The sequence below is a fragment of the Nicotiana attenuata genome, unplaced genomic scaffold (assembly GCF_001879085.1).
Source record: "Nicotiana attenuata strain UT unplaced genomic scaffold, NIATTr2, whole genome shotgun sequence".
In the NCBI taxonomy this organism is placed as follows: Eukaryota; Viridiplantae; Streptophyta; class Magnoliopsida; order Solanales; family Solanaceae; genus Nicotiana; species Nicotiana attenuata.
Window position 1 is genome coordinate 161,831 of NW_017672249.1, and position 17,863 is coordinate 179,693.

General features: G+C 35.2%; 1 protein-coding gene and 1 long non-coding RNA gene across 4 annotated transcripts; one reads left to right on the forward strand and one right to left on the reverse strand.

Moving 5' to 3' along the window:
- Nucleotides 1–3,957: 3,957 nt before the first annotated feature.
- On the forward strand, nucleotides 3,958–16,606 carry LOC109212462. 3 transcript variants are annotated; one of them, XR_002065853.1, is made up of 5 exons: nucleotides 3,958–4,113; nucleotides 4,952–5,054; nucleotides 11,379–11,565; nucleotides 13,361–14,703; nucleotides 16,348–16,606. It is a non-coding gene; the product is annotated as an uncharacterized LOC109212462 (long non-coding RNA). The 3 variants fall into 3 exon arrangements; XR_002065854.1 differs by lacking the exon at nucleotides 16,348–16,606 and adding an exon at nucleotides 9,860–9,903 and having other exon boundaries at nucleotides 13,361–15,995; XR_002065852.1 differs by lacking the exon at nucleotides 16,348–16,606 and having other exon boundaries at nucleotides 13,361–15,995.
- Nucleotides 6,569–10,741, reverse strand: LOC109212460 (mannan synthase 1-like). The gene is made up of 9 exons (XM_019376107.1): nucleotides 10,286–10,741; nucleotides 8,972–9,070; nucleotides 8,635–8,887; nucleotides 8,155–8,265; nucleotides 7,925–8,061; nucleotides 7,726–7,839; nucleotides 7,438–7,637; nucleotides 7,150–7,344; nucleotides 6,569–7,024 (listed from the first exon to the last, which is right to left on the reverse strand). The coding sequence occupies exons 1-9, from the start codon at nucleotides 10,598–10,600 to the stop codon at nucleotides 6,865–6,867; spliced, it is 1,584 nt and encodes a 527-aa protein (XP_019231652.1). The 5' UTR covers nucleotides 10,601–10,741; the 3' UTR covers nucleotides 6,569–6,864.
- Nucleotides 16,607–17,863: the final 1,257 nt, after the last annotated feature.

Here is a 17,863-nt window from a genome sequence, read left to right on the forward strand (position 1 = left end):
GTGGGGCTCGACAATATGACACCATATTAAGAGTATATCTAGACTGGTTTAGCCCAACTACTGTTATCAACGCCCAAGGTCGACGGGATGAGCATGGTGATAGCTGAGTGATGGTATGAGGCTCAATATGTTTATCAGCTTGGAGACACGCATACAAAAAAAAAGCTAATTGCGGGCTTCGGTTGTCGTAAATTCTCTAACGATGTGGGTAATACAAAGTGAATCTCTAAAATTAACACTTGGATCATGGTAGTGTGACACGTGGAACTTAGTTCGAGGGGAGATTGTTAGGCGTGAGAACAAAGTCTCACATTAGTAGCTGAAAAGATTGAGAACCTATATATAAGGTGTATGGATTTGTTAATTGTGTGAGGCATTTTGGGAAAATCGTATGTGCTTGGTCCAAAACGGACAATATAACACCATATTAAGAGTATATCTGGGATGGTTTAGCCCAACTACTGGTATCAGCGCCCGGGTCCGATGGGATGAGTATGGTGATGGTGTGGAGCTTGATTTGTTTATCCTTACGAGCTTGGAGACGCACATACAAAAATAAGCTAATTGCGGGCTTCTGTTAGCATAAATACTCTAATGATGTGGGTGACACAAAGTGAATCTCTAAAATTAACCCGTGGATCATGGTAGTATGTCACGTGGAACTTAGTTCGAGGGGACATTGTTAGGCGTGCGAACAAAGTCTCACATTGGTAGCTGAAAAGATTATGAGTCTAAAATAAAGTGTAGGAATTTCTTTATTGTGTGAGGCCTTTTGGAAAATCGTGCGGAGTTAATCCAAACTGAACAATATCCTACCATATCAGAAGTATATTTGGGCCTGATTTAGCCCAGCCCCGACAATTGATAACTACAAAATCTCTTGTTTGTGACGAGGAACTTAATTGTGGAGCCCGGAACCAAAATGTGGTTCTTTTGGACTCAAACTACACAAATAGGTGTTAAAAAAAAAGTTACCATACTATATATAACGCCAGAAAACCTGGCGCTATACATTAAAGGTAACTGCACCGTTAATGTATAGCGCCAGATTTTCTGGCGTTATACAAAAAAATCTGACACAGCCGATATAGTGCCATAAAAAGTGGCGCTATATGTATATACTCTTTCTTTTTCTTTTTGGTAATTATTAGACATCATTTAACTACAATCATTTAGTTATTGCTCTACTATTTATGAATATTCATTTAATAAGTTTTCTAATATTTAATAAGTTTTCTAATATTTAACATAAAAGTAAATAAGTTGGTAATTATTAGACATATGAAATAACTATGAAATATGTTGTTGTCAATTTATTTGCACTTTGAATATATTGTACTACCACAAAATACCACAAGATTAAAATTTGTGTTAGCAAGTAGCAGTTCATGATTATTATCATATATACCAATAATAAAACTAAAATTGCTGCCATTTATTAAAACTAACAAGAAATATTACGGACGTCATGAAAAAAAAGTGTTGTTGTCAACTCCTAAAAAAAAGAAGCTAACACTCTGTTTGGATCACTGTTCCCCATCGTTTTATAATGTATCGTATTGTACTGTATTGTATTGTATCGTATCGTTTTATGAATACAATGTTTGGATAGATTGTATTGTTCGTTGTTGTTAAATAACATTTTGCTGTTTGGTTTGACTGTATCGTACTGTACTTTAATTGATAAGTTTACTACAATACCCTCAATTGTTTTAAATATTTAATTTATCAAAAATTACACATAAAAATTATTTAAGAAAACCACTTTCTACTAACTAATCACTAATTATGCCTTATATATAAATTAAGCAATTAAATTCATGCAAAATCTATCGAAATTAGTTGAACAAGTTAATAATATTAAAAATAATAATAAGTACACTATATTTATAATTATATCATAATAATAAAGATAAGGAAAGTTCTAAATAATCTACATATTAGGAACCAATTTCTATACTAGATTATAATATATGTTCTCTATAAGATCAATTAGCTATAACAATAAAAAAAAAAAACTAAAACAAACGAACCTGTTATAAAGAGGTTTGATTGTACTTTTTAAGTCATAAACTGACGAACTTTCAATTTCAAGTCGCATTAACAAGTTGGATCAAATTTATTTGTCCAAAATTGTTTGCCAGTCAAGAACCAACCCAAATATTCCGTGAATAATTTTTAAATGTAATTTTTGTCATTTTAATAAGAAAAAAACGTATAGTAGTTATAATTTAACTTTTTTTATCCGATTGAGTTCAGAAGTTGATCAAATTAGCCCACGATCAAACAAGAGATGGAATGCAATAATTAGATGAAATTTTATAAAAATATATTACCTTATATTGTTTCTTCATTTGGGAGGTAATAATTTTTTAATATCATAAATAGTAGAGCAATAACTAAATGATTGGGGTGAAAATAATCTACATAATTAAGATAAGGAAAATTTTACTAACATATAAAGTTTTAATTGATTTCAAAGTTCTAAATATTAGGAAAATCATTAGAAAACTTATTAAATATTAGAAAACTTATTAAATGAATATTCATAAATAGTAGAGCAATAACTAAATGATTGTAGTTAAATGATGTCTAATAATTACCAAAAAGAAAAATAAAGAATATATACATATAGCGCCACTTTTTATGGCACTATATCAGCTGTGTCAGATTTTTTTGTATAACGCCAGAAAATCTGGCGCTATACATTAACGGTGCCGTTAATGTATAGCGCCAGGTTTTCTGGCGTTATATATAGTATGATAACTTTTTTTTTTACACCTATTTGTGTAGTTTGAGTCCAAAAGAACCACATTTTGGTTCCGGACTCCTTAATTGTGAATATATGGAAACTGATTTCATTTTCTACTCTTGAACAAAACTCGTGAAACGACCATAGGCCAAATAATAAAAGTATAGAGGAAAGAAAATTAAATATTTGTTACGTGCGTTCGATTTCCCAAGATCATTTTAAGAATCTTTAACTAGACTTTCTAACTGCATTTTTATATGGAAGAAAGTTTATAAGTCATGATATTTTTATTTGCCTTTTATATTATAAAATTAAACCATGTCTACATAATTTAATTTGAAATTAGACTTTCAATAAACAAAAAGTGACAAAACGAATTATAACTGAGGGTATACAAGAGTGGCAACATGAACTTGGAGCTGGTTCTGTTACTGGTCCGATCGACCACGTAGCCCAATTCATTTGAAGGTTTTTACATATGGCCTAAAATCCAGAATTGACTTAAATAGCCGCTCACCCAATCGATTAAACTAAAAATAGAAATTGTATGTATTATAACACATATACACAGAGAGAGAGTATCAATGTATATAGTCAGTGTACAATTTATGTATACTGGCATGAAAAAATAAATAATAAATTCAAACGGTTATTTGTGCAAAGATATTTTGAAATGCCAGGATCCTGATATTGGACTGTTTTTTCTGCCCACACATTCAACAACATCGGATCCATTTCCTTTTGGACTTCAAATTATTGGTGGAAATGACACCAAATAGCCACTTTGAAGAATGCTCTTTCAAATATTTTCACAGTTTCCAATGTATTTAAAGATTAGCCAATTTAGCTCAGACTTCAAGATATGACGTCCCAGAGTTTAAACCTCAAAGTTCAAACTTCAGACATCGTATTCGAAAATTGTATCTAGAAGTTCGAATGTTATGTCGTGAATTTTAAATTAAAGTTTAGAAATTCAGGACACTTAGTCATGAATTTCAAATTAGCAGCTCAAAATCAGGACACTAAGTTCTGAATTTCTAAATTTACGATACTCTGTCCTAAAGTTTTTGTGAATTGGCTGATCGTTAATTACGTTGTAAATTGTGAATATATTTTAAATAGTGGGCTTTAAAGTGGCTATTGCTGCACTTCATCCAAATTATTAGGCATCGGTTCGTGCAAATCCTCCATGACCGGGTCGGGTTAGGCGGTTTTCATTTCCCGCTCGTTTTCATCCGCCGATCGAAAATTCTAACACTCCGATCGAAAATTCGCCGTTGTCGACTATGGATTTCACAGTGGTTAATCAATGCTAGTGCTTCAGAAAAACTTCAGACAACAAAACCTTCGCGCTTTCACAGGTAGTATATATTTTCATGAATGATAACAATATCGTACAATTTATCGCGATCATATATTGTTAGCACTGCACGGCGCATTTCATGTGTTTGCATTACGCTTTTTGACTCAACGAGGAGTTTAAGATGTTAAATTAGTTATATACACTAGATAGCGAAAGTATTAAAGTAATAATTGAAAAGTTTGTTGTTAGAGAAAAAGTTAAAAGTTTGAGTAGTTGAATGAATTTGAATATCTGAAAGTTGTGAAAATTATATTGAAATGGAATGGTGTGAGGTTGAAATTCCAGCATAGGCAAAAAAATACTAAGTGATTTCTTCCCATCTGCCTAAGCTTAGGTAGGCAGAGTTATGTTACCTGTGCTAGTAGGAGGTAGTAGATACCCGGTGGAATAGTTGAGGTGTACGCAAACTAGGCTTCGTAAAAAAGAATAAGAGAAAAGAAAGGAAAAACAAAAAGAAAAAAGACATTAGGTGATGGTAGGCAGAGTTTTTCTGTACTGTGCTGGTGGGAGGTAGCAAGTGCTCGGTGGAATAGTCGAGGTGCATGCAAGCTGGGCCAAACACCACCGTCATAAAAAAAAAGAAAAAAAGAAAAGAAATGGAATGGTATTATTCATTTTTACCAAAATGGGATGATTATGGTACAAATTGGAATAAAGTGAGTATTGATATGAGGTTTCAGTGATACTTGATGGCTATATAAAGAAGAAATCAATATCTGTATGCATTTATTTTAAGTGCAGAATCTCAGAAGCAAATTCGTGCTCTTGCTTGTTATTTGTGTTTATGTGTCTATTTATTTTATTACTCCTTTCTAATTTTATTTTTATTGACATAGGCTTGGCAACTTGGGGCCGACCTTAGGCGGGTGCCCTCTGAAGTCCAACGGAGGACACCAAGCCCAGCCATGAGCCTTCTGATCGTCCCATTGACCCGTCCATGTAAGTCTGTTTGTGTCTATTGTGCTCACTGAATTTTAGCTTAGTGCAGTATTTGCCTATACAGTAATCATTGTTTTGTTATATATTTTAAGCATTATCTAAAAGGAATTGATGGATCGGTTACTAATTTGGGGTTTCACAAGCCTATTCATCAATACATTAGACGCTAGCTTCACTACTATGTCACCACGCCTTTACTTATTATAGAAAAGTATAGAGGAAGAAAAATCCCTAATTAAAAGATGGAAATTTCAACTTTGTTAATTATTAGATATACCTCTTACTCCATTTGATAGTTTATTTCGGTTTTCTTTTCTCCTTTTATAAGAATAAAAGATTTGTTGAATATTAAGATAGAAGAGAAAGGTGAATGATCGAGGACAAGTAATGTGTTTAATAAATGAAGAAAATCAATTTAGTTGCATTGGTCTTGTTAACATTGGTAGTGTTTTTTTGGAAAGAAGCAACTTGTGGTTAATCTATAGGTGATACTGCGGAAGAGGTCACATGTTTACCCCTGCATTCACAACTTAAAGAATTGGCAAAGGGAGACTGTGAGGAAAGTTGTTCTTTTCAAATGCTTTTATTGTAGAGAACCATATTGTTGTGTAGGTTCTTTAATTTTGTATGCTATTCCTATTATAGGAATTTCCCATTGCATTAATAGAAATATTACTTCATGAAAAAAAAATGATTTTCAGGAAGTCTATCTTTTTCATTTTCTATTACTCCATGTCATATCAACTTCTCAATATCACAGTTGGGAGTTGTCCGCCTTTGCAGCCAGATGTGTCCGCTAGCTGTTTTATGCTTATTACCTCAATCGCTGGACCCAACAGCTTTTAGATATTTCTTCGATAAGTAAGGTAATTTTATTAATAATAACAGTACCAAGAAGGTAATAAAGTAGTACAAAAATATTGAACTTATACAAAGACTAGCAAGAACTGAATCTAGCAAGTCTAAGAAGTCATCTATGCTAATTACAGTATCACCTTTTCGTCATTAAAACAAATGTTGTAAACACCTATATTTTATTAGCAGAAATCTGGTCCTTTTTCTTTTCAAAACGTCTCTTGTTTCTTTCTTGCCAAACCGTCCAAATGATGCCGAAAGGAATAAGCTTCCAGATCATCTTCATCCTTTTCTTCATGTACTGTGCTTGCCAGCTGTTCTCTAGATCCTTGATGAAGATTTCTAGTTCTAAAGATACCGAATTCTCGTGGTTAACAAACAACTAACAGGTGAAGATCACCAAAGCTGGAGGAATTTCTTAACTTTATGGCTTTCGCTGTCATCCCCCGGTTTCTTCTATGATTTTTGGTGCACTGTGTTTTTGCTTTTCGCTATATAAGGTTTATAAAATCTGGGGTTCTTGGATCCATAGGTTCATTAAGCTCATCAGGAAGTGTTAAATCTTGAAGTAAAATATGCTTACTTAAAGTATCAAGTTTCACCTATTCACCTTTTTCTTATACAAAAGAAGAGAAAATATCTTTCTTGATAAGCAGAAAAGAAAACACAATACTAATGTTCATTTTGTTCATAATTTACTGCATGTATGTTATGCAGTGGAAATCTGATAACAGGCTGAAGTGTAGCGAAAGTTATTTGGACAGCCAAATGAACAAGCTGTCAATTCTGCAAATATATAAATATGAGACAACGCATTATTACATTGAAACCTTTGAGCTCTCGTAGGGCCTAAGTTTTTATACAATTTAGCACTTACACACTATTAGTCTACTAGCTGGGCATGCTTCTTGCTGTCTGTCCAACACGATAGTGGCATCTATGTTCACTGGATTCGCTAATTGGGGACAAATGTTCCAACATACCCAACTCCAACGATGAAGAAAGCTCCTGCTTGCAGGAACAGGTATACGAAAAAGTGATCATTTCCAAATAGCATGTTGTATATAGCACAGTATAGCATATACATTCCCATTAGCAGCTCTAAGACATGAATCCTGTTTTCAAACCATAGTGCAGGTTGCAATCAGAAATTTGCAGGATAGACAATACTTTGATGCTACCAACTTCGTAGGACTGAATAAACTGTCAAATTTAATGAAAAATATCAATATACGATTACCTTTCACCTATCCTCGATCTTGGTCTCTTTGATGCCTTGGCACTATACTTTTGCTTCATCATGTTCCCCAGCTTCTCAGTTACAACCCATTCATTTACTCGGTTGGCTTCTAAGAGTCCTATTATTGTTGCCTTAGATCGATGGAGAGACATGACGTTCTCGAATAGGATCCAGAATACAAGAAGATGGAAAGATCTGCATGGAAACAATACTAAGCTGTGTAATTATCGTTCTTTCAAAAATATGTAAATGAACAGAAGAAGGTTTTCTGAGTTTGAGTTCACATACCTTGGTGTGCAAGCGGCATTAAGAATGGTAATGGTTGCTGGAAGATATATAGCTAGAGGCTTTGTAAGATGCACTTCAGGCACTAAGATAGTTGCTGGAATGACAACGCAGTAAAAGAAAAAAGTAACCCAGTGTGCAATAATCTTCCTCACAAAGAAGAAGCCGTAGATGAGATGAAACTTCTTCCAGATTGATACACGCTGCATTAAAAGAAAAGGTGTGATGTGACTCGGTGACAGAAAAGCTTCTTTTTTTAAAACATAGACAGAATTTAGAAAATAGTATCACCTCGCAAAGCATGATCTCTTTCATCATCTTGCGAAAGAGGTTAGCTGGGCCACACGACCAGCGGTGCTGCTGAAATCTATAAGCCTTGAAGGTACTTGGGAGTTCGTTCTTGACCTAAATGAACTATGTTATGCTTCTGATAGATAGAGGCTTCTAGTCATTTTTCCATAAATAAGAATTTTTGAAGTTATGAACTCACAGCTAGGTCACCCACAAACAAAAATTTCCAACCCTTAAGGCTAGCCCTGACTGCAAGGTCCATGTCCTCTACTGTGGTCCTGTCTTTCCATCCACCAGCATCATTCACTGCTTGAATTCTCCAGACGCCAGCAGTCCCTACAATTCAATCCAAAAAGCTAATTGCATTCTCAGAATAATTTCTAGCTGTTGAATGCCTGTATGTAGAGTGAGATCTGGCTCTTGGTTTACCGTTGAACCCAAAGAATGAACATGTTGACGAGCCAACTTCTTGCTCAACACTGAAGTGATAGTCCAATGACATCTCCTGGAGTCGAGTCATCAGACATTCATCTGCATTAACTGTGGAAACATTTTGATTACATTAATGACTAGGTTAGTAAGAACCAAAAGTACGACTGAAGCTGTTAATTCCGCCTATGAGTCTACGCAGGCATTGCCTTTAAATAGATTAAGAACAGTTTGCTGAATATATATTTTCTTTTTTAGATAAATTTCTTCATGAAAAGTTCTTTGAGTGGGATGGAAACAACATAAAGGAATCCTGTAATTATAAAATGGATGCAATCGCAGTTTACTGTCACAAACATTATAATATTACTGTTCATTAATTGTGTTATACCTCTTTTGAACATCTTTAAAAAAATTGTTTTTGAGGAACATGACCAGTAATTCAGTGTGTTATGGACATAATACTGTCTTTGGCCTTACCAAATTTCCATCTGGCTTGAACCAAAGCCAATTCTGGGTTGTCGAGAAGATATGGTATGGTCCTCCAAAGAAAGTCTTCATCAGGCTGAAAGTCTGCATCAAAGATCACAACAAACTCACAGTCATCAACATACTGCTTCTTTAGACCTTCCTTGAGAGCACCGGCTTTATAGCCGTTCCTGTTGTTTCTTGTTTCGTATTTCACGTTTATCCCTCTCTCTAGCCACTTTCGACATTCCAAGTCCACTAATGTCTGCAAATATATCCTCAAAAATTATTTGGGATTCAGAAGATTCTTAAATTTTGCTCTCAGATATTGTTGAGTTGAAAGAGTTACCCTTAAAACTTCATTGGTGGAGTCATCAAGAACCTGCACAATGAGCCTATCTGATGGCCATGACAAGCCACATGCAGCTCCAATAGAGAGCTTGTAAACCTGATAAAGAACAATAAGATGAGTAATGGTTTTCATTGTAAAGAAAGTTTATATTCCTATTAATCTGCTATTCTTGTTGGCACTCAGACTAATTCCAAATGCTTTTTTCTTGTTGCCCAGTTTTTATTTTCTTTGATCAGGAGCAAGGCACAAATATTAGTGCCTTTATGTTATATGCTCCTAAACGTTGTTCCTTGTCCAACTAAGCTAGAGGCTAGACCCTTACAGTCAATATGCTAGTGACATTCTCAAATTTAAATTGCATAATGGCAGAAAATATCTAGGTTTGTTTCTGTTGGTTTTTAATTAGATGGCGCTTATTAAGCTATCTACAAGTCATTAACAGTGTTGGATGATTAACATAAATCTATAATTTCTACAATCAGTCAAACAGTATGTAGATTCTATTGGTCAAAACGTGCTTAAACTATCTTGCTCCTTTTGGAATTTTTAAAGAGATGGACAATAAGCTTCCTTCCCATGTTCTGGCTTACCGTCCTGGTTTGACCTTGTTAGCCAATTAACATTGATCTGTTAGATCTATCTTATTTATTTGGTCTCCTGCTACTAAAAAAATGGTTTTGTAGCAGTACTCAACACGAAAAGATTAGACACCGACAAAAGATTTGTCAACTTAATCAGTAAAGTCTGACTAATGGTTCAGGATTTATATGAGAAGGGATTAATTTCTTGCATCTATTTTTCCATTTAAGGAATTTCTGTCATTTGTGGTGTAGTTTTGCCATTTTTCTAATTCTTTTCTGAATGGTCTGGGTATGGGGAAGCCAGGTAAGGGTGAGAGAAGAACAAAGATTGCTCCACTAGCATTGAAGGTAAAATCCTCCAATGAACTTTCACTTGATACTCAGTACAGTTTTACACTAGTGTTGTTTCTAGATTTTTGATTAATGGTGGTTGTGTGAAATGAAATTGTATTTTCCATTGCATTGACTAAATTTCATTCAGTTTTGGGATCATTGTATGTTAGTGATTTATTTTCTACAAATTACTTTTAAGATGGAAACATTATAACCACCGATCGAGAAAAAGAAAGGGGGATGAAAACAAACATATTCTTAGTTACTTCTACGCAAATAGTTAAAATTGAGACACAATGCTGAACAATAATCATGTATGCATAACTGTAAATCTCTGGAACTTGAACAGAAAAGGCATATACTCAAGTAAAGTTAAAAGGTTCTGGCAGGTATGTACCTCCTTTTCGTTGAACATAGGTATTTGGACCAACACCATTGGGTAGTTTTTGTGCTTCTCTAGGTCTTCTTTTACAGACTCGAGCTTATACTTCGTATATCTTTTCCTTCCAAAGCACTTGACCCCTGCGATCACTATTGCCATGTAAATGCGCTCAAGAAAGAGCATGATGGACATCCCTATGCATATATACATTGCAAGATGTAGAGCAGGCACAACTACTGGAACTCGTATCCGCTCCCAGGCATGATTTAGACTTTGAGTAGTATTGGTATTTACTCTGATCCTGGGTTCTTCGAAAATGAGATTTCTCATGGTCTGTGCTCAAGTTACTGTATGATATGGAGGGCCTGAATTCAAAGTTCAGTGAGGGAGCAGACCACTTTGGGTTGAAAGGAACGAGCTTGCACTGTAAGTACATAGAGATGGAGTGAGATTGTGGTGAACTTGAGGATGCAGGTTTTGTTGCTTTAAATAGAGATGAAGTGTGATTGTAGTGAAGGTGACGATAGTAAATGGAGATGAGGTGGAGTGGTGTCGTAGATTGAGTAATCCATTTAAATAAAGTTCTTCCATGTGAAAGACACACGGTCTACATGCAATGAAGGTGCTGCAACGTATCATCTTGCTAGCTGGAGTTCTGGCTTTTCCCTCCGACAATGCTGTTGGAGGATCTATTCATAGCTATACATGTTAACATTTTGAATTGGATAATACAGATTAAGTTTTGAATAATTCTGTCTATTTACACTTTTAAAGAGAAGCGCCTAAGAAATTCCATCTGAATTTCACCAAATGCTTTTTAATTCCTGAGTCCTTTGATTATAACTCATCCTCTCTTTTCACTATTGCCCATATCCATGTTTTAGCTCCTATGTCACTCTGCTTTTCATGCTTTCTTCTTGAGAGTATTAGTGGTAATACTGACCTAGATTAGAAACAAAATATTTAGCTCAATAGGACTATGTCGTTTTATCCTGCGCACCTACATCAAATGATTGCTTTTAAAATCATATTATCAAATAACAAGTATTGCAAAATAAGCTTTGAAGTTCTTTACAGCTGGCATAACTCTTGTTTTTTCTGAACGTAGAACCATCAAGTGATGCAGAAATCTAGCCTCAAAGACGACACGCCTCATTTGGAATCATGTGAATATGGAACATAACACGTTTTGAGCACATCCAAGTCTAATGTCGTCATCAACTCTTTGAATTGTCATCTAAATTGTCCATTCTTGTGCGGGTTACTTGCAGTCCCAAGTCATGATGGATATGTTAGTAAGTGGTTGGCTTTATTTAAATGTTTATAAGCTACCTTCTGAATGATGACTTTCCTAATTATTCGTTGCTATCGGTAATGCTTTAGAAAGTAGAAAAATTTGGTTTAAATACGTCCCACCTGTTGAGGGCAATATTCTAGTTAAGCTATGTCCGATTTTGTTTAGGGCAATAAATTGCTGGCTAATTTGGCTGATTTGGTTACCCAATTTGTCAACTTTCCTACACTAAAATGTTGTTAAGTTAGTTAAAACGTATAAGCAACTTGTAATGTGTTAGTGACAAACGTCACTTGGGTAAGAAACAAGAATGTTCAGCTTAATTGGCACATGTCAATTTACACTTCATAAAATGATGTATTTTGAAAATCAAAGTATGGAGTTCACCAAATATGTTTTTTCTAGTTCTGAATCTTTTGGTTATGTGTACTGATAACCTCTAATTTAGTCCATGTTAAAAGGATACGATCTTGGTTTTGACTCTTAAAGGATATTGTTTGATGTTTGTGGGTGCTAAATGCATAATATAAAATTTGCCACTTACTTTCGCTTGTTTTTTCTTGTTTTTATTCTTTATCCTGAACCAACATTTACCCTGATTTTTGTGAAAACATTGTAAATTCTGTATATGAGGATGTAGGTGAATAGTGCGAATATATCCATCCATATGAATATTCTTAATCTGCTTCTCCTAAATTCTTAAGTGATTGAATTTCCTCAGTAGCTCATCGTTGGATGGATAAAATGATTTTGGTCTTTCTTCTATTCTTTCTTTTGTTTTTGTTTCACATATATATATATATATATATATATATATATATCTTGTCTTGGGATTGCATAAGTACTGTAATAGATTAAGCCATTTCGTCATTGTTGATGCTTTATTTTTTATTCTCTTTGTATTACTCCAACCTTTATTCTTTCCAAAATGGGAATGTGACAGTTGTAATTTTTGGGGAAATAAGTAATAACAAAAAGAATTTTGGACGTGCCACCTTAGATTCTAAAATCCACTTCAAGTGCATTTAAGATTCTATAAGTTCATATCATTGTGGATATCTCCTCTACAATACCTAGTATAGCTAAGAATTCTTGAGATTTTCAATACTATTTCCATGTGATTATGTGAAAAATCTACTTTCAAAGCTATAAACTTCAAGATCCTGTAAGGATATGAGATCTGCAATCATAATTATCATCTTGAATAAGGATCTCCTTTCTACAAATATGCGTAGGGATACATAAGCACATGGGCACTAAAAAATAAATTTACTACAGCTGCAAGTTGAGGCGAATTCATTTATGAAATGACCCACTGAAGTTGGATAATCTCTTTTAGTCTCTTGTGACCAACTTTTGAGCAATGGCTGTACATTTTCCCCTGGAACACATTATTGACTCCTGTATATTACATGTTAACCACTGATTGTATAGATTGTTTCCCGAGTTTTTAGTTTCCATTACCAGAATGTTATCGACTATATTGTTCAAACAATTCTCACTTCTGTAATTTATATGTTGGGTGATGCGACCAATTTGATCATCACTATGTATGTCGTGGATATATGTCCTAATAGTGATAATTGATGATATGGTACAGCAGTCCTCATGTTCGAAAATCTGACTTGTTTTCAGATGCAAGTGGTTTCTTTCTTTCTTTAGAAACTCAAGACATTAGGAGCTTGACCGTCTATAACTGAAGTATTGAAGTAAAACGACTTATATATCTTGTGGTTAATTGTTAATAATCCAATATATAAGCATTTCTATCTTCTTCTTCTTCTTGTTTAAATTAGATCTAAACAATCTTTCCGAAGAAAACAAATGGAATGTACATTTGTTTTATAATCGTGGTGTTTGGGCCAGCTTGCGCATACTTCGACGAATTCCACGGGATACCTGCTTCCTCCCACTAGCAACAGGTACCAGGTAACTCTATCCACCAAGGCTTGCATAGATGAGAAAAAATCACCTAGTGTTTTTGTCTCTGCTGAGATTTGAACCTGAGACGTCAGATTCTCAACCCGCTTCATTGACCACTAGGCTACACCCTTGGGTGCTAGTAGAATGTATCTTTGTTGAAATCCAGCTTCTTTTATGTTACTTCTAAGAACGGTGCATTTCTGTTGGATCAGAGGTAAACCCATGCTTCACAAATGACTGAGTGTCTTTTTAAGAATCATGACCGTGAATTCAATTCCAAATTCTTGCGCTGTTGTGCATTATCCACCTTTTACCTCTTCGTTAATGCTGATTTTGTTATGAGACTGACATTTCCACTTTTTTTCATGGTATCCCTTCAATTAAATGGGAAGATTGCATCTTATTTCCCTGTTACTGACAAATTGAGAAGTGGTGCATGGTCAGACGTTTTTACCTTTCAAACATTACTGTCATACTCATCACATTTGAACCGGTATCATGCCTGTGCAGCCAATCAATCAGACCACTTGAATATTCCATTTTGTTGGATCAACATTAGTTGTTGATGGTTCCTTCTTTTCCCCGAATTGGTTGTTGATCCTTAAAGATTAATTTGTGCATGTGTGGGTTGGTGCTTGTGATTATTGCTTGGAATGATAGATCATGTGACATCTGATCATTGTGGAGGAGGAGCTTTGGTTTGCCTTAGGGAGAAAACTAGCACATCTATGTGTCGTTCATTGTCAGTTCACCATGTTCTAAAAGACCTTATAACAAAAGGGTCTGACTCAGGAATAAGCACTGTATCCAACCTTTTATCATTTTCCATACCATGTGGGAAGCATATCAAATTACAAATTCACTGCCTTTTGTTAAATGAAACTATTCCAACTTCTTCGGTCCTAAGTCCTAACTGCTAAGTGCATTTTTCTATGCACGTTTTATTAGTAGGTTTTATTGGTTTATTAACGTGGTTGAGGCTCTCCAGTTTCTTGAAATACGGATGACAGGGATAATCTACTCTAATATATAGTTTTGCCTCCAAGATATTGTTGTTCATTCAATTACCTGCCTAATATGTCTTTAATATATACTGGTGTTGCAGGTGAATGTCTTTTTCAATGCATTTCCTAAGATCAGCAATTACTACGAGGAAAAATCATCTCTTCTTTCCATTTCTGAGTGCAGATTCATGCATCTTTCCCTGCATTTCAAGGTATTAATTAGCTTATTTTCCAAGTTTCCGTAAAAAGGTAATCTCTGTTCTTGTTCATGTCAAATGCATCACAAAGGCGATGCTAATGTCTGTTAAATTAGAAGACTAATTACTTCTCTCCCCACGGTTAGTCAGTTGGAACTTGGAAGTTTTTCTTGTACATATCTTTGCACGATATTTAGCAGCGATTATGATAAAGGCAGTGAACATCCAAACAGATTATTTGTCTCGGGTGGCAAAGACCAATTTAGAGATGACACATCCTTGTCTATGGTGCCAAGGAGTATCTGGCGCTTGTAGCGATGAGGAAGAGAGAGTCATGTCTGTGCAGCTGAGGTATTGTATCTCTTAAATAGTTAGAGCTGCTGTCAATTTATTTTGGAGTTCACTGGGTGTCAGTGGCGGATGTAGAGTATAGTTAAACCTAGTAACTTTTGCAGAAACTCTGTATTTTTATTAAAAAATTCATTAAATATCTATAAATATATAAATGTAAACCCAGTTATTAGTGTATATTAATTTGAGATTACAATAAGAACCCATAAACTTCAAACTCTTGGATTCGCCTCTACTGGGTGTGATATCTAGGGTGCTTGTATTGTCATTTTGAGAGCAGTGAATTATGCCCCCCGGGCTATGGTTCAGTAGTAAGAGTACAACGCATGAATTGTGATATGTGGGTTAGGTGCATGGGACGAGTTCAAATCCTGTCGCACTCAAAAGTCGGGTATTTAAGTGGAGAGGGGTAGAGGGGCAGGCCCATTACCCACTGAGTTTCAAACTGTGTGCCAGCTAGCTCACGGGATTTTCTCTGTTATCAAAAGGAGGTTTGACTAAGAATGATAACTTACGATGTTGCATTATTGTTTTATTGATGGCCTTCTTTTATGTTTGATTAAGAATCACTCCTATGAACTGTAACTGCAAAAACGTCTCTGACTGTTTTATTTTCAGCATTCAGAAATTTGAGTTTTGTAGTGCACTAAATCCTTTCGAAGGAAAAGAGAGAAAAAAGTACTAACTTTTTGATGTTTTACGTTGTGTTGAATGTTACAAGATATGGTGTAGCTAGTGAACTTGACAACGTGAATTTATAATATTATCATCCATTTAGTTAAATATGAATGAATTTTTAAGTGTGACTAGTAAGCTGTATGGCAGATCAATTATTCTTTGCTTCTTCTCTTCACCTTCTCAAGGAAAAATGAAAGGATTAGTTATCTCCTATAGCAAAGGTTGATATCTTATTTATTTTAAATAAATATCCTTTTAAAAAATTATATTTTATAGCTACCTTTTGATTTTTTATAGCCAAATATTTATTTATGGTCACCTTCTACCCTTAAGCCATAAAATAAGCTTTGTAATATTTTTCTCTCTCATATCCCCTCAAATTTCTCCTATCCCTTACCCCATATCTATTCTCCCTCTCTCTCTCTACTTCCCGATCTCATATTGGCAGTGCCTCTATCGAAGTAGGGTAAAGCTTTCACCTTTTCCTTTTTTCTTCCAAAACTTTTATTTCCTTTTGGTTTCTTTTAATAGGTACTAGTATTATATTCTAAGTAATATTTTATGGAATATTATACTATATATGATGTCTCATGTTTAAATTCGCGTGAATTGGCAATGCCTCTATCGAAGCCTTTGTCGCCGAAGGTTAAGGCCCCTGCAGATTCTGAATGGTACTACTCGTGATTGATTCCCTACTACTTTTGGAATCCATGGAAACTTCGATCACGTACGATCTCCGATGCAACAGCAGTAATTAAAGGCGGCGTTGGATCGTCGGCAACCGGAGGCAACGGTGGCGGCGAGCGAGGACTGGATACTGATGCTGCTTCAACGAGACGACATTAGGGTTGTTCTTGAAGAAAGACGACGGATTGGGGGCTGAGCAACTTGAATTTTCTGTTAATATATTTCAATGTATCTCGCTGTATTTCATTGTATTCATTGTCTTTTTTTCCATTGTATTTCAATGTATCTCGCTGTATTCTATGAATTTCATTGTATTCATGTCTTTTTTTTCATTGTATTTCAATGTATCCCGCTATATATTCTATGTATTTCATTGTATTCATCGTCTTGCTATATTCCATGAATGTATTCATATATTTTTTTTAATTAATATAATTTATGTATTCAGATGTATTATATAATTTCTCTGAAGATTGCTATGTTTTCGGGGTATTTTTCGGTTGAGAATCTTTTTTATAATTGGAAATACAAAATTTGTGTGTTATAATTGAGTTTGTTGAGTTATATTAGGAGTTTATTATGTCAATTGATTCACTTTCCGTTTAAAAACAGTGTAATCCCCTATTCACGTCGTGAATACAGTCGAATACAATAATTTGTCCAGCTGTAATTTCATGTTTCACGCCATGAATACAGTCGAATACACTCGAATATAAAAATCTGTCTAACTGTAATCCCCTGTTTCACGTATACCTGTTAATCGGGCCGGGCTGACCCGTTTTCAGCCCGCTCTAACCCGGGCCAGCCCGGTTCAGCCCGCTACTGTAGCATATAGGGCAGGCTGGGACGGGTTGGACGGGAAGCGGGTTTTAGACGAACACATTTTGGATACCGGTGCACCGGAACCCGCTAAGCCCGCTAACCCGTTAACGGGTTGTTAACGGGCTGCAGCCCGGTTCAGCCCGTTAATGGGTTAAATTTTTATTTTTTTTAATTTCTTTTAATTTGTGTACCGTTGCTAACAAAATTTAATTTAAAAAAAAATTTAGCACAGCCCGGTCCGGCCCGCTTAAGCTCGAACCCGTACGGGCCCAATAAAACCCGCAAAAACACAACCCGCTAACAGCCCGGAACGATAACCGTACGGGCTGATTTTTTTTGTGTACAGCCCGTCCCAGCCCGCCCGTTAAACACCTATAGTTTCACGCCTAGAAATGCTACTGTATTCATGAATACAATAGCTTAAATACATCGAATACACTCTAAAAATTCTGAAAAGATAGCTATAGGAAGTAATATAGTAAATGGTAGCTACAACTAGCTAATAACCACTAAAACATAGTGGTTTCTGAAAGTTTCTCAAAAATGAATTATCTAACATTTGCAGGCGCAATCGAGGCCCAAAAGATTGCTGGTTTCTTGTTAAGCCCAACTTGACATTTATAGTACCTTTGCAGAT